Source organism: Cladophialophora immunda (genome assembly GCF_000835495.1).
Source record: "Cladophialophora immunda strain CBS 83496 unplaced genomic scaffold supercont1.2, whole genome shotgun sequence".
Lineage (NCBI taxonomy): Eukaryota > Fungi > Ascomycota > Eurotiomycetes > Chaetothyriales > Herpotrichiellaceae > Cladophialophora > Cladophialophora immunda.
Window position 1 is genome coordinate 1,216,034 of NW_015622542.1, and position 13,919 is coordinate 1,229,952.

A 13,919-nucleotide genomic window follows, 5' to 3' on the forward strand; every position below is an offset into this window, starting at 1 on the left:
TTTGGCCTTTGGGCAGCATTTCAACCCTTTCGAACCCATCGACTTCGCGCCCTGTTTCCCGCCCTTCGCACGCGCCTGACAGATGGCGGGGTCGGTGGCCATGCTTGTGTGATCACGAAGATTTTTCATCGGCACCGACTGGGCTCCAGACTCTCAACTCTCAACTCTTGTTCCAACGAATTAGTTAATATAGCCATGCATGTCCGTTGCTCTCGCTCCCCCGCGCTGACCTCAATTGCCCTGACTGCAAAATAGAGGCAAACTTCCCCGTCGCGTTTCCCTTTTCCTCACTTATACTTTTTCCATCTTATTACGATGGCTTCCTAACAGTCCTTGTCCGCGTTCTTCTGTCCTACGGGGGTGATTCCGCCAGGTCTCTATGCCATCACCGAATAAGATCGAGGATCCATGTCAGGAATGTCGTGGTATGTCCCCATTCTTTTCCCGAGACGCAGGCTGGCGTGTTGACTGATGGCTGTCCCCAAGACCGCCATCTCAAATGTAAGTTCCGCTACTGACAGCTCGCCTATGCCTTCACATCTCGCAGCGCCTTGTTCTCCTGCTTCTTCTCCATCCTGCACATGTCTGTCCTGCACGAAGGCTCCCCCCGACGTGCCACAAGAACCACCTTTTCTCACCGCCACCAAACATCCTCAGCCCGCTCCCTCCTTTGTTGGACGGTATCACCGCATGGAACCAAGCTGACATCCCCCAGGCGACAACAATTTTCCGAAATGCAAACAATGTGAACGTTCCGGGGAGAGGTGTCGGCGCGGAAACGGCAAGCTCAAGTTTCGGGTCGGCTCCAGCGCAAGATACGATGCCTCCTTTTCCAAAGATCAAACATGGCTCGAGCAGACCAAGAATGGTAAGTCTGTGTAACCGGTGCCGCAGAGTTTTCCTCGCCTCAGAAGCGGCGCAGTGGAAGGAGGGGCCTTATCAAAGGCCAACTTGATGACCGTCACTTCTACTGCTGTCATGTCCTGCCGCCCACAATACCATCACCCACCCGTTCATGTCACACTGCTCCAGAGCCACGTTGGCAGCAGCTACTGATGCTGTGTCCCCATTTATCCCGCTCAGGGCCGGACACCTACCGACGGTTGGACCTATCAACTCGTGCGCTGACGATGCCTTTTGACAGCAAAGTTCCAATTCGTCGACCAAGGCCCAGAGTTGGAAAACTACTACTCCCAGGACGACATCGTGGTGACTAGTACCAAAGCAAATGCCCAAGACGAGAGACAGGAAAATGCCGCTGGGCCACCCAAGCGCCTCGAGTCATCAGTCGAGGCCGAGCTGTCCCCAACAGTTCGCAGCGCCCCCTCTACCGATCTGCCTCCTTTCTTATCGCCCTTCAACGCAAACAATGAATCAGTCTTGGTGCATTCTCCCATAAAACGGAGAAGAACTGCAGACGCGATCTCGCCAGAATATCAGACCCACCCCAACCGATTGCCCAACGCTGCCTACGACCCCATTCGGTCTCAATATCGCATCTACGACTTTCCCAAAGTCTTTAGCTCTACCAGCGCGGACGGCTTTCCGTATATGCCCGAACAACATCAAGTCCCCAAAGTAGTCGAGGCGGAGTACCGTCGCCTGGCAGATTCAGCGGCGGCTACCATCCCAGAAGACCCATTGCTATCTCCTGCCATCTGGAAAGAAGAGTTCTACTGGCCGAACCAATATACCACCACACAATGTGCTTGCTTGATGCGATACTACATTGAAAACCTCGCGCCATGGGTAGGTCATGTGCTCCAACCTGGTTGTCTGTCGCAGAGCTGACTGAGGGAGTTTGACGTGGGAGACCCAGCCAGACACTTCACACTGGCCGTTCCCCAACGTGCCAGGCGAAATCCTCCGCTACTGAATGCCATTTTTACCCTGGCAGCAAGGCACCTTGCTTCGCTCCCTCGGTTTAAGACGGCTGACGGTGTGATCCAGTATCAGAACATTCTCCTTCCCAAATTGACCGAGGACACTGCTGTCAAATATCACAATGCGTGTATTGCGTACCTCATCAAACTGTCCAGCGACCCAGAGCATGTACGAGATGAGGATCTACTTGCTGCCGCGGTCATTTTGCGCTATTATGAAGAGATTGATCCGTCACTTACGAACGAAGACAGCAAGACCCTCATTCATACCTTTCAACTATTTGCCAACGCTCAAGCGAATCCTTATGCTTACATGATGAACGACGACAAACATCCTGAGTATCTTAGACCGGGATCTGCTGTCGGCTTGTTTGAAAACGCCCTCGCTTACTTGAAAAGCTTTCAACATGCTTCGTTTCGAGTTGCCCTGCGTCAAGAGTTGACAATTGCCTTTCTGAGGCAAAGGCCTGTCCGGTTACCTCTAGAAACATGGACCATCCTGCAAGGTTTTGACGAAGCGGAGGACTTCATCTGGTCCGACCGACATCTCTACCACTGTGCCAAAGTTCTACAATTTTGCTTTGGTGGTGATGGCGGCACGGGCAAGACGCAGATCGAACAATGGAATGAGCTTCGAAACTTTGAGATACAATGGGACCAATTCAAGCCGTTGTCGTTTGCGCCTATCCATTATCAGGTGCCTGACCGCTCCAAGGGGGAATGTCTTCCGCACATATGGTACATGGCGGAGGTACACGCTACCGGATTATTGGCTCTGGACCTGGCTAGGATTTTATTGACCGTGTACAACCCAAACATCCCACGAATCGGGCCCGGGGTAACAGCAGCTCAGAAGAGGATTGCGGATGAAGTGCATGATATAGTGATTCAACTCTGCGGGACTGCAATGTCTCTGGGTGGGACAGCAGCATCAAATGCTTCCTCTCAGCCTGCGATGGTTCAGGCGTACATGGCGGTTGTTGTTTGCGGAGAGTACTTTTCGGATCCCCTTGAACAACGCGCGCTGATGGGTATCTTGGACAGGCTGAGGGGCGAACACGGCTGGCCCACCGGCAAAACTGCTATGCAACTGAAAAGGGAATGGGGATGGATCTGATGGATTTGGATGGCTTTTTATACCCGGTGTTATCTGGTTGTCTTCTTAGGCCACATGCGAGCACTTTTGGTTGGGGGAACCGTTCTTGCCAGAACAAGGACCACATGGGAAATTACGGTATGGACGAGGGTATCACACACGCAACGGACATGGACATGTCTGAATGATCGGGGTTTTAATTGAGGAACATGCGAGGAAAGACCCATATCTTATCGCATCCTCTCGACGCGTGCGAGTCGAGCGCTTGCATCAGCAGCGCTGATGTCTGTCTGACTTGCAGCAGAATACGCCTGGACGAGTTGAGAGTTGAGAAACTGAGACTGTCGTAGATAGGAGCTCCGACCGCAGGAAGCCCCGGCGTATTCATGGGAGAAAAGGGATGATAGCTCACCAAGTATGGAGCCCGTTCTGGCAAGCCTGAACTTCCCTAATTACAGAGCACCAGCAGCAAGAATGAGGGCGTGGGGCACAAGTCACCCACTAGCGAGTACTCACCTACCGAGTTCTGGGACTAGCGAGGGCCACCACTGGGTCACCCACTATTGACGCGACGATGCCGTCATCAAACGGTGCAAACTGCAATGCTTCTTCTATACGCCCCTCTGTCTGGGCCCCGCCTCGATTGACGTGCCCGCGACACATTACTAATTGACCGTGAGACGAAACAGACGTCGACACAGGCGCATTGCGCCATCCGCTCATTAAATAGCTGGAGTCAAGGTCTCCCGTTCCGCTTGATTACTTTTTCCTTTCCTTTCTTTCCATGCTGAGGACCTCCCTTGGATCCTGTCGTTCTCTGTTCACGAAACCAGCTCCCCCCAGCTCCCGACCAACAGCCATCTCCGTTCGCGCATCAACCAATCCCTCCTCTACCTACCCTACCTCGTTGCTCCAAGCAAGGCCCTTGCGGATCCTGTCCAAAATGGCCAACAATCTCTACATCGCCGATACCCCTGCCGAGGTGTCCCAGGCCAAGGGCCTGCACCTCATCACCCAAAACACCCCCAACGGCCAGGCCACGCAGATCATGCTCGAAGAACTCGCGGACGCGTATGGGACCACGTGGACCACGACGCTCATCAACATCATGACCAATGAGCAGAAGAAAGAGTGGTTCCTCCGGCTGAACCCCAACGGACGCATCCCCGTGCTCGTCGACAACGGACAATCCCCTCCCTTCCCCATCATCGAGACGAGTGCCCAGCTGCTGTATCTGTTGAAGTTTGCCGACAAAGAGGACAAATTCGGCTTCAAGGACGAGTTGGAGAGGAACGTGGTGTTGCAGTGGATGTTCTTCTGGCACGGCGGAGGTGCCCCGTACCAGGGCCAAGTGAACCATTTTTCGCGGGCGGCCCCCGAGAAGATTCCCTGTAAGTGTGCCCTTGTCCTGCGGCCCCTCCTCTCCTCGCGGGATTGCCCTTTGCGGTTGTGTCGTCCATATACATACTGACTGTGTGCGTGCCAACACCGGAAAGACGCCATCAATCGCTACAAGAACGAAACCCTCCGCGTCTACGGCGTCCTGGAGATCCGCCTCTCGGGCCAGTTCACGGGCGAACCGCGCGACTACCTGGCCGGACCCGGCAAGGGCAAATACACCGTCGCGGACATCAAGACATGGCCTTGGGTGAAGGGGTGGGAGAGAAGCGGGTTCACCGCGGACGAGATGAAGCCCTTCCCGCACCTGCTCAAGTGGATTGACCGGATTGCTGCGAGGCCGGCGGTCCAGAGGGGCATTGGCGACAAATATGTGCAGAAGTAAGTCCAAAATATAAACCATGTCTTTCCAGTGAGAAAAAAAGGGGATTCTTGCGCGCCGGAATTGTCGAAGGAGATGAGAATTACGCCTCGATGATGTGCAAAGGGAGCACCCACGGCCCTGGACAGTATAGAGCTATGAAAAAGAAGAAAACAATGCCCGGGACTCCATATTCCCCCCCAACCAGCTCGCTGGCAGATTGATCTCTCCACACTCCCTACGCTCTTGTCAGACACAATGCATGCGACTGTTTCTCTACCGTTCGCAGTGATCTATTCCCAGTTGGATATCGTCCTTTTTCCCGCCCGCACACGTCTCCCTTGCTGCTCCTCGCTTCTCACCGCGTCCCGCCGATCACCTCAGCTGACCTCCTTGCGTGCTCCCTTCGTCGGGAAGGGTGCGCGAGCCACCCAGATCGAGACTCTAAGACCCATCCATATACAGCACCTCCGGAAGGGGGACCTTTCCTTTCCTCTGGGTTTCCCTTGGTTTTCATTGCATTCCCTTTTGTCATTTCATTTTCTTGTTCTCTGTTCGTATCCATTTTAAGGAGGGGGGGGGGGGGGGGAATAAACGAGATCTGGAGCACATGTTTGATCCGAGAGCGCCGGACCTCACTCGGAGGCTCGCTCTAGTCCTGAAACCTCACCATGACATCCTCGAGGTGTTTCCGCAGCTCGGCCTTCCTCTCGTCGCTGCACCAGCTGCCGTCGATGGCGTGGCCGGCGATGCGCTCCCACTCCTTCTTGTCCAGCCCAAAGGCGTCCTGCACGGCGCAGTGGTTGTCGAGGACGTAGCCGCCGAAATAGGCCGGGTCGTCGCTGTTGATGCTGAACCGGACGCCGTTGTCCAGGTAGGTGCGGATGGGCAGGGCGGCGACGGTGGGGACGCAGCGCAGCTCGACGTTGGACAGCGGGCACATGGTGACCATGATGCCGCGCTGGGCGAAGAGGGCCATGACGGCCGCGTCCTCGGGCAGCTTGATGCCGTGGTCGACGCGCATGACGTCGAGGTGGTGCAGCGCCGAGGCCATGTAGTCGACGCCGGCCTCCTCGCCGGCGTGGGCGGTGCGGCGGAACCCGCGCGCCGCGGCGTCGGCGTAGATGTCGCGGTACAGGTGCGGCGGGTTGCCCTTCTCGGTCGACGACAGGCCCAGCCCGCGCACCACGCCCGACTCCAGGTGCGGGATCGCGTCGCGGTACATGCGCGCCCCGTCCTCGACCGGCAGGTGGCGGAGCACGCACACGATCAGCTCCGACGTGATGGCGAAGTCCGCGCGCGCGCGCCGCTGCGCCGCCGCGAAGCCGTCCACGATCGCCGCGTACGCCACGCCCCGCGACGTGTGCGCCTGCGGGTCGAAGAAGACCTCGGCGTGCACCACCCCGTCCCGGTGCGCGCGGCGGAAGTACTCGTACGCCAGGGCCTCAAAGTCCGCCGGCGTCACCAGCACCGACATGCCGATGAAGTAGTAGTGCAGGAAGTCGTCCAGCGACGTGAAGCGCTGGTACCGGGCCAGCAGCGTGTCGATCGATTCGAACGACGGATCTTCCGCCGGTGACGGGAGCGAGATGTTGTTCCGCGCGGCCAGGTCGAAGAGGAGCGAGGGCTCGAGCGAGCCTTTTCCCCGGGGGAAGAAGCCATCAGTTAGCTCGCTAGTTTCAACAAGTTTGGACGAGAAGGGGGTTCGATGGACGGGTAGGGGTGTAGTGCCACTTTGAAAAAGGGCTGCGGTTTTCTTGTTGGAAGATTCATTCTGACCGACTCACCTTCGAGATGCATGTGGTGCTCGCACTTGGGCAGAGCCTTGAGGAACTCGTGCATATGTCCTTGACACATTTTGCTGTTTCCGGGGGTGGTTCAAATAAAATAAATCCCTCTCCTCTCTTGCTTGAGCCTTTTTGGTTTCTTCCTATTCCTTCATTCACAGCCCGCGCTTTCCTCGGCTTCAATCCAACGACACAACGCTGTCCAAGTGACCTCCTCTAACCGGGCCTGGGCACTAAAGTGGTCCAGTCGAACCTCACGGCAAACACACTCGCTCAGCGCACAGGGTCGAGACTGAGGGCCGAAAAGAGATAAGCAGTCTACCACACAGGGAGAATCCCCCAGTACAATGAAAATCTCAGGATGCGACGAAGAATAGGCGAGGGACCAAAAAAAATTGATCGCAGTGGGAAAAAAAAAGGTAATGTACAGAAAATATGGTGTCTGACCTATGTATTGTAGGTAGGTAGCGAGTAGGTAGGTACTTATCTCCCTTGAGATGGATCGATCGGTGACCTCCGAGCAGTATTAGCCACACAGGAGTCAGGGACACGAAGGCGATTACCTTGGGGTGTACCTTAGGTAGATACCTAGTACATATGACCGTGCGGATTCTCCGCTTAGCGTGCGTGGCTTATTGAGATGCTTCTCTCTCTCTCTCTCTCTTTTTTTCCTCTTTCGCCTCTTTTTTTTCCCTGCTAATATTGCGGGGTGATCTAAGAACCCAAATGGTGGCAGATGCAACCCTAAGCATCCGACTGGGCCAGCGGTGCTTAGAAGAAATGACGTACTGTAGCTGGTAGCTTGAGAAATGCTTATCGAGACCCAACGATATTTGTTGTAGGTATGAAGTACAACAGATAGGGTGGTTCTTTGTGGCTTATCCCGCTGTGGCTTCTTCCTCGTCCCTGAAACCCTTGCGGCCTCTTCTCCCGCTTGACTGCAGAGCTGCAAGCAGGCTGGTACAGGACCAGAGCCGCTCACTGGACGCACGTATGTAGATTCCAATGCCTAAACGTTCTGCAGGCGCCATAGCTTTGCCCTGAGGATGGTCAGAAGATCTTCACTACCCTGGTCTGGGTCGGTCGACGAATGCGCAGGTCTATCGTTACCCCTTACATCTGCAGCCTCGCTCGATCTATGTCGATGGCATACCACCATCTGGCCAGTGCATTCGCCTCACGCAATGAAAGACCTTTGAAAAATGTCATGAGCCACGTAGTCCTCGATGGAAAGCCTTGGTTCGTCATTGCTCCTAGTCAGATGAGCAATCTCGTTGAGCTGGCGGGGAGCCTCCTGAAATACGCAAATCGCAGGTTTGTCAAGATATGAAGCTGTACAAGTAAACAGACTCGCTAGGTATCGCTTATCCAAAATCCACAGGCCACCACCTTCATCGTAGTCGTCAATTCATTAATCGCTCGAGTCCCCGGCGTGACGAGCATATGATTTTCCTAGACCAACGCCCTTAGCCCTGGCATTGACCACTGCCTCCAGACACCGCCCCATCCCTTCAAGATCGCCCATGATTCCCACATGTCCCCGATCACTCTCCACTCTGCCCCCCTTGACACAACGATAGCCTTCTGGTAGCTGTGCCGCACTTGCTAGCACTACCCCGTCTCCAGCGGCAAACGCCAGATCATCAAACGCATCCGTGTACTTTATCGCCTCCTTATTGGCGACCCTGGCCCCGTACACGGTGGGCACCGTCTTGCCAAAGATAAACGCGTGGGGAGGGTAAAGATTGTTTTCCTGGTGGCTAGCATTGAATTTCAGCTGCTTTTTAAAGACCGACACCTCCGCCAGCGTGCGATCCAGATAGTCCTCTGCAAGGTCCCTCGGAATCGTTACAGCAGTCGCGATGCTGGCTCGGTGATGAGATTGTTTCATTGACGGTCCAACCATTCCTTCTGCATTGCCTTCCATGTCTTGTCCTGCTTCCAGGGCCTTGTCGACCGCCTGCTGGTGTGCTTCTTCCAGAACTTCTCTCGTATCCGTTTGTTGCAAGGATTGCCCCTGGGGACCTTGACTTCCAAACCACGAAGTACGTTTGCCGGACCCCGAAATGCTTTCGGAAAGAGCTCCGATAATACTCTTCCTACGTTCGTCTTTCTCTCGGAGGCTGCGTGGTATGGGAGGGTTGATGCAGGGAGACAGGTGGTATTCGTCCCAGACGTGCGGATCGAAGAAGTCCAGATCGTACCGCTTGTTGGTGTGCTTCTGGATGAAGCAGCGACCGTCTTCTGGAAGAAGGGCGTAGCTGGTTCGAAGCGTGAAATTGACTTGGGCTGTGAGGACTCTGGAACTGAGCAGGACGTCGTCCCCGTTCCGCAAAGGCCCCAAAATGTTGACACAATGCTGTGGCACGCCGGCGTAGACCACACCCGCAAATAGATCGGGCCGTTGGTTGACCGCATGCCGTGTAATGAGCCCTCCTAGACTATGTGCGATAACGGTGGCACCTCGACTCTCGTGAGGCGTCTCCGGATGATTGCACTCCAGCGATTCCAGAAACTTGATCAACTTTCCACTGAGAAGATCCGGAGATAGTCGCCAATCATAGCCCCAGTCGTGGACTCTGAGTTTGTTCTCACGGGTATTCGGGCATTTCTTCATATGTTTGAGCAACCTTCGACAAATGTCGATTGGGCCAATATGCGAAAGAATGCCAGATGGGATGATGGTCTGTTCCATGCGCTCTTCATCCTCGCGCGTCAAACCAACTTCAAGATCGACCTTACGCATGTTCAGTCCAACTTTGATGGGAACCCAGACTTGTCGATGAGGAGGCTGTGCTGATCTCAAAATCGATCCTCTGTAACCACCCAAAATAACCACGTCGCCGGTGGTCTGTGACAGAGCATGTGACAGTATTGGATGTGCTCGCTGCTGCGGAGTTTCAACCTCGACACCCTTCGCTGCATTCCGTATCTTCTTGACCGAGGCGTCCTGGTAAGTCTGTCCTCGTCCATCGCCACTACTTTCGTCGATTCCTCGAGGTATCTCTCCATTCAGTTGGTCGGGCGAAGTGCGTCGCTTCGCTACTTGTCGAAGTGCGGGCAGCCGAGGCAATTTCAGGGTCGAATTCTGGAAACTGTCTGTTATGGCTTTGAATCGCGAATTTGCCATATCAGTAACGTGGGCAAAAGCGCTAATGTCGTCGTACGCCGACACACCAGAAACTCTTCTTCTTATGTAAAGAGATCCTTCAGAGTTGGAACGTGCCCGGCTGCCGTTGGATGCCGGACTGGTCGGTGAGAGCAGCGATTCCACGTTGCCGTCCATCTGACTCCGCGACACAGCGACAAGGTCGTGCGTTGGTACAGGACCCGGTTGCATGTTGCGAGATGAGTCCCCAGTACTCCGCCTTTGAGGTGGTTCGCGAAGAGACCATCGAAATGACCTATTGGTTGGTGTCGTCTGCCCGCCGATGGGACTCTGCTGCCCAGAGTTTCCGTTGCTGGTTGGTAAAAAAAGAGAGATGGAACTCCTGTTGAAATGTCCAGACGGAAGATCTGGTAACAGTTTCCGCAAATTGGACAGTAAATTCGTCGGAGCTGACGACAGACTGCGCCTTCGCTCACTTCCAGCCCCAGCTAAAAGGTTCTTGGTGATGGACGATCTGTGAAGTTGCGGTGACGGGGGGCCTTCTTCAAAGCTGTCAATGTGTGAAACATCGTTCTCAGAACGCCGAGTTTGTTCAGGCGGCGCAGGTGGTTTCCGGACCGGGTGCGGTGGGAACTGGTACTCCCAAGGTGGCCTTGCAGGTTGATCCGCATCTTCTGCATTCGAAGTCTGGTATGAGTACGTCCTATCACAGGGGAGACTTGGTTCATCGACGGGATGGCTGTAGTATTGGCCCTGCTGGTTTGGGGAGAGCGAATCGTGTGAGGAGCTTCTCGTCTCTGTTCTACCGGGAGAGGCGGATCGTTCGGCATTGTCCTGGTCGAGTGCAGGTGGCCTCGGGCTAGCGTGCGGCGTACTAGGCTGGGTGTCGTCTGCTTCGTCGGTGTCATTGTCGTTGTCAGGTTCTTCAGCAAGTGCCATTATTCGGTGGAAGTACTCGACGGGCAGATTGAGAGCTCTGGCCTTTTCGGCTACAGGAGTCTCTGGAGATCTCATGTGGGTCTGAACCCGACTCATACTGACACCGATCAAATCATCGTCATACAGATGTTGGGTCTCAAGTCGAGGTGCTTGGCCATAGCCACCAGAAAGAGTTCCAATGTCAACAAAACCTCCGAAGCCATCTGTTAAAGGGGACCATTCTTCGTCCGGGCCGTGAGCGGAAGCGAGGTCGGCGGTCCCAGGAGCCCGGGCTGATTCCATCATTGGGCGGCGGATTCATGAAGACATGTAAGCTGAAAGTGGGTTGGTTAGTTCGGAGGGATTGAAGCTCCTCGACTCTGGTTTGCGTTGTGGTACGAGGAGGGGAAGTTTGGGTAATATAATGCTGGTGACCCGCGTAGGATGGCCAATTCTGAGCTGGGATACAGTGCTTATTATTGTCGGGGGATTTTTAGCGACAACCACATGCGGTTTTTCTGAGGGCTGACCGAGGAAGATTTGGGATCGAGCTGAGGCTGGGCTGCTGAGCTGGGTAAGATGATGGAAGCCGGCCGGGTCAGGCAAGGATTGCTCCAATGGGGAGAGAGAGGAACCGTAGGGTCGGAGACTGGCTAAAACGCTTGGGTTGCAGGACGAAGCCGCGGAGGTCTGACTACTAGTAGGTCGAGATCCGGGCCTTGTAGCCGAGCAGGTGGGACAACAAGCCTTTGTTAAGCGAGCAGCAGGTGGGATAAAGGGAGGATTAAGGGAGTAAGAATGGATCTTGCGCAGTAGGGATGAGGATGATGGACTTTTGAAAGAGTGGCTCGAGCTGCGTAGACGGATTTTCTATCTGAAGCAGATGGATGCCTCGGCGGGAAGGAGCGGATCAACCTCGTATGGATTGGAAACAAGGAAACAGCAGGCGTTTGTACGACTCGCCGTCAGCCACCACTTGGGGGGCACCTTTGCAGTGACTTCATAGTGCTTGTAGAAAGGGTTCTACGGCAAAGGAGAGATCTGCCCAAATACCTACAAGTTGGCTTAGGTAGGTATGTACCGAGTAGATGGGGTATACTCGTGTTCACTGCTCGGTACGGAGTACTGCCACCAAACCAAGATTTGGCGTCCTCTCTTCTCTTGCTCTGGGCTCTGTGGCTCCTTCCTTCCCACGTCAGATGCCAAGCCGCTGGGCAGCTTAGTCACCGATTGCGCCCGCGGGCCCTAAATTCTAATTAAAAGCTTGTTTCCCGCTGCGCCAGACGCCTTTGTAACTCTTCTTCGTTTGTGCACTCACTCGCAATGCCCCAAGCACCGAGACACTCGGAGACGCCGGTCGAACAGTGACTGAGCCCCATTCTTGTCATGCATAGACTCAATCACCACTGTTTCACCATGATATATGCTCGTGGCATTCAGTCGAAACAGCAAACTTCCCACGGCAAGTGCAACATGACCTTCATTAACTCATTCCTGCACCAGTCATTGATCTCCAACTACGCTGGCATTGACTACAATAGTAATATGCCAGGGCACTTATTCATGCCTAAGTGCCATAAGGAGTCATGCATTGAGGGGCTGGTGTCATCTCAGACCCGAGTGACTCCATAAGCCAATTGGTAGGTGAAAGATTGGAGCAGCTATGCCTTATAACCTGCACTCTTCCGCCTCTTAATGCAACAAGTTCACTTTTCTGCTGATCGGCCACCGGAGTCGAAGCACTAGACCGATCTCCGAGAAGATGACGAGGCAAATCCCACGACCTCGCTGGACTGGTGGCGACAGTCGTTCAAGCGCTTGGTTTGGCCTGGCCAGGCTGTGCATGCACGACGAGTACATGCGAGTCGAAGCTATTCGCAGGAGCAGACGAGACCGCGCATGTGCCACACTACTAACTCAAATAGATATCGAAGCTGTCGCTGCCAACACGTCTGGTGGTGATCGAGAGGTAGTCGAGAATGAACCAGCAAAGGAGGAGGTCATAGACGAAGAAGAACCGCATGCAGGGGAGGCTGAAGAAGAAGTTGAAGATGTACAGGATCCCACAGCTGTTGAATCTGCAGATATCGAGAAAGCAACAGAGAACAATGGAGCAGAAGCTCGAGAATCTGGGGGAAACCAGGGCTCAAACAACCCAGTCATTTCTCCGGCACACTCTGCAACCCATTCCGACAGGGTAAGCAACGTGAGGTCCCATGCCAGATCTGATCAACCCAGAACTGGTTGTCAAGCTCAAGAAACTGCGCCTTCCCCTCAGCGCTCGAAGGCTCCGTCAGTAAGGACGACAAAGAGCCAGAAAACCGCCGCTGCTCAATCTGAAGAAGTTGACCGAGAATCACAGCGCCCACCTTCCTCTCGCCGCATGTCAGCAGCCTCTTCAGGGCCGTCCAAGCATGCGAAAATCATCGCTCCACAGCAGAATACTGAAAATAACCATCAAGATCCGCGCCAGGTCTCGTCTCCGCGCCCATCCACTGTGCGCTCGAATAGACTGGGAAGCGATGCAGCCGCCAGTGGACATCACGTCACTAACTCTATTCAGAAAGATAGGAGGCAGCTGTGCTCGTCGCCTTCGTCGAGATTTCCTTCACACAGCTCTACAGTCACAAAATGGCGCACAAGCATAGCGAGTCCGCATCACCAAGACGAGACAGCATCTGCCCGGTCTTTCCCGTCAGATTTTCTAGCCCTACGGGCAAGCAGCTCGTACTCCACCTCTAGCAAGCACAGTCAAACGACTGCCCTTACATCTATCTCGCGAAGACTGCAGGGCCAGCCATCACCTCCGACACCGTCGTGTGATCTTCAGGGTTCGTCATCCGCTCAGCCAGCTCATCCGATACTATCACCGCTCGATTCTCCCGCGACATTCAGGTTGCAGACATGGAACTGGCCTGAATCGCAGACTCATGTTACGGACAATCAATCCAAGCGCATATATGAGCAGTCTGCTCAGCAAGTGATTGCGGCACCTGGAATGCAGGGACAACAGTATCAGACATTCTCGGCTGATTCCAACTTATACCCACGAATTCAGATCGAATATCCCCCGAGACCCCGCTCAGATGGTAGCGTTTGGAACACACACGCGCAGAGAAGTTATCCTTCTCAACCTCAACCTTCCCTTCTATGTCCCTACCCATACCAGTATCAATGTTCACAGTCGTCCATGGCCAGACATTCCGGAGGATATGGGACACTCGCTCTGTACGGCAACAACCATCGTTATTCAAATATTGCGACGTCAACTCCGTATCCCCAATCATTTTCGAACCTTCCACCTCCCTGAGAGATAACACACCCTCGGCAGTCACCAAGGGAGTACACGTACCTTTGCTGAAATAAA

General features: G+C 54.4%; 5 protein-coding genes across 6 annotated transcripts; 3 read left to right on the forward strand and 2 right to left on the reverse strand.

Moving 5' to 3' along the window:
• The first annotated feature begins 177 nt into the window (after nt 1–177).
• PV07_02770 (uncharacterized protein) lies at nt 178–3,460 on the forward strand. The gene is made up of 5 exons (XM_016389402.1): nt 178–425; nt 487–501; nt 716–868; nt 1,145–1,749; nt 1,801–3,460. The coding sequence occupies exons 1-5, from the start codon at nt 380–382 to the stop codon at nt 2,998–3,000; spliced, it is 2,019 nt and encodes a 672-aa protein (XP_016251304.1). The 5' UTR covers nt 178–379; the 3' UTR covers nt 3,001–3,460.
• Nucleotides 3,461–3,616: 156 nt separating this feature from the next.
• On the forward strand, nt 3,617–5,079 carry PV07_02771 (uncharacterized protein). Its single transcript, XM_016389403.1, has 2 exons — nt 3,617–4,370; nt 4,476–5,079. The coding sequence occupies exons 1-2, from the start codon at nt 3,764–3,766 to the stop codon at nt 4,760–4,762; spliced, it is 894 nt and encodes a 297-aa protein (XP_016251305.1). The 5' UTR covers nt 3,617–3,763; the 3' UTR covers nt 4,763–5,079.
• Nucleotides 5,080–5,326: 247 nt separating this feature from the next.
• Nucleotides 5,327–7,165, reverse strand: PV07_02772 (the record flags this gene model as incomplete). Of its 2 annotated transcripts, XM_016389405.1 has the most annotated exons (4): nt 7,089–7,165; nt 6,973–7,039; nt 6,526–6,817; nt 5,327–6,376 (listed from the first exon to the last, which is right to left on the reverse strand). In XM_016389405.1, the coding sequence occupies exons 3-4, from the start codon at nt 6,593–6,595 to the stop codon at nt 5,391–5,393; spliced, it is 1,056 nt and encodes a 351-aa protein (XP_016251307.1). In that variant the 5' UTR covers nt 6,596–6,817; nt 6,973–7,039; nt 7,089–7,165. The 2 variants fall into 2 exon arrangements, with proteins under 2 accessions (XP_016251307.1, XP_016251306.1); XM_016389404.1 differs by having other exon boundaries at nt 5,391–6,376; nt 6,526–7,039.
• A 663-nt stretch (nt 7,166–7,828) lies between these two features.
• On the reverse strand, nt 7,829–11,200 carry PV07_02773 (uncharacterized protein). The gene has a single exon (XM_016389406.1). The coding sequence runs from the start codon at nt 10,856–10,858 to the stop codon at nt 7,937–7,939; it is 2,922 nt and encodes a 973-aa protein (XP_016251308.1). The 5' UTR covers nt 10,859–11,200; the 3' UTR covers nt 7,829–7,936.
• A 1,114-nt stretch (nt 11,201–12,314) lies between these two features.
• Nucleotides 12,315–13,375, forward strand: PV07_02774 (uncharacterized protein; the record flags this gene model as incomplete). Its single annotated transcript, XM_016389407.1, has 2 exons — nt 12,315–13,049; nt 13,295–13,375. The coding sequence occupies 2 exons, from the start codon at nt 12,315–12,317 to the stop codon at nt 13,373–13,375; spliced, it is 816 nt and encodes a 271-aa protein (XP_016251309.1).
• Nucleotides 13,376–13,919: the final 544 nt, after the last annotated feature.

What these genes read in the sequence shown, in the direction of transcription:
- PV07_02770 (XM_016389402.1), top strand. Translation starts at nt 380, where the DNA reads ATGCCATCACCGAATAAGATCGAGGATCCATGTCAGGAATGTCGTG. An exon ending in GCTCGAGCAGACCAAGAATG is followed by an intron (nt 869 to 1,144) that starts GTAAGTCTGTGT and finishes GCCTTTTGACAG; the next exon opens with CAAAGTTCCAATTCGTCGAC. An exon ending in TTGAAAACCTCGCGCCATGG is followed by an intron (nt 1,750 to 1,800) that starts GTAGGTCATGTG and finishes TGACTGAGGGAG; the next exon opens with TTTGACGTGGGAGACCCAGC.
- PV07_02771 (XM_016389403.1), top strand. Translation starts at nt 3,764, where the DNA reads ATGCTGAGGACCTCCCTTGGATCCTGTCGTTCTCTGTTCACGAAACCA. An exon ending in GGCCCCCGAGAAGATTCCCT is followed by an intron (nt 4,371 to 4,475) that starts GTAAGTGTGCCC and finishes AACACCGGAAAG; the next exon opens with ACGCCATCAATCGCTACAAG.
- PV07_02773 (XM_016389406.1), bottom strand. Translation starts at nt 10,858, where the DNA reads ATGATGGAATCAGCCCGGGCTCCTGGGACCGCCGACCTCGCTTCCGCT.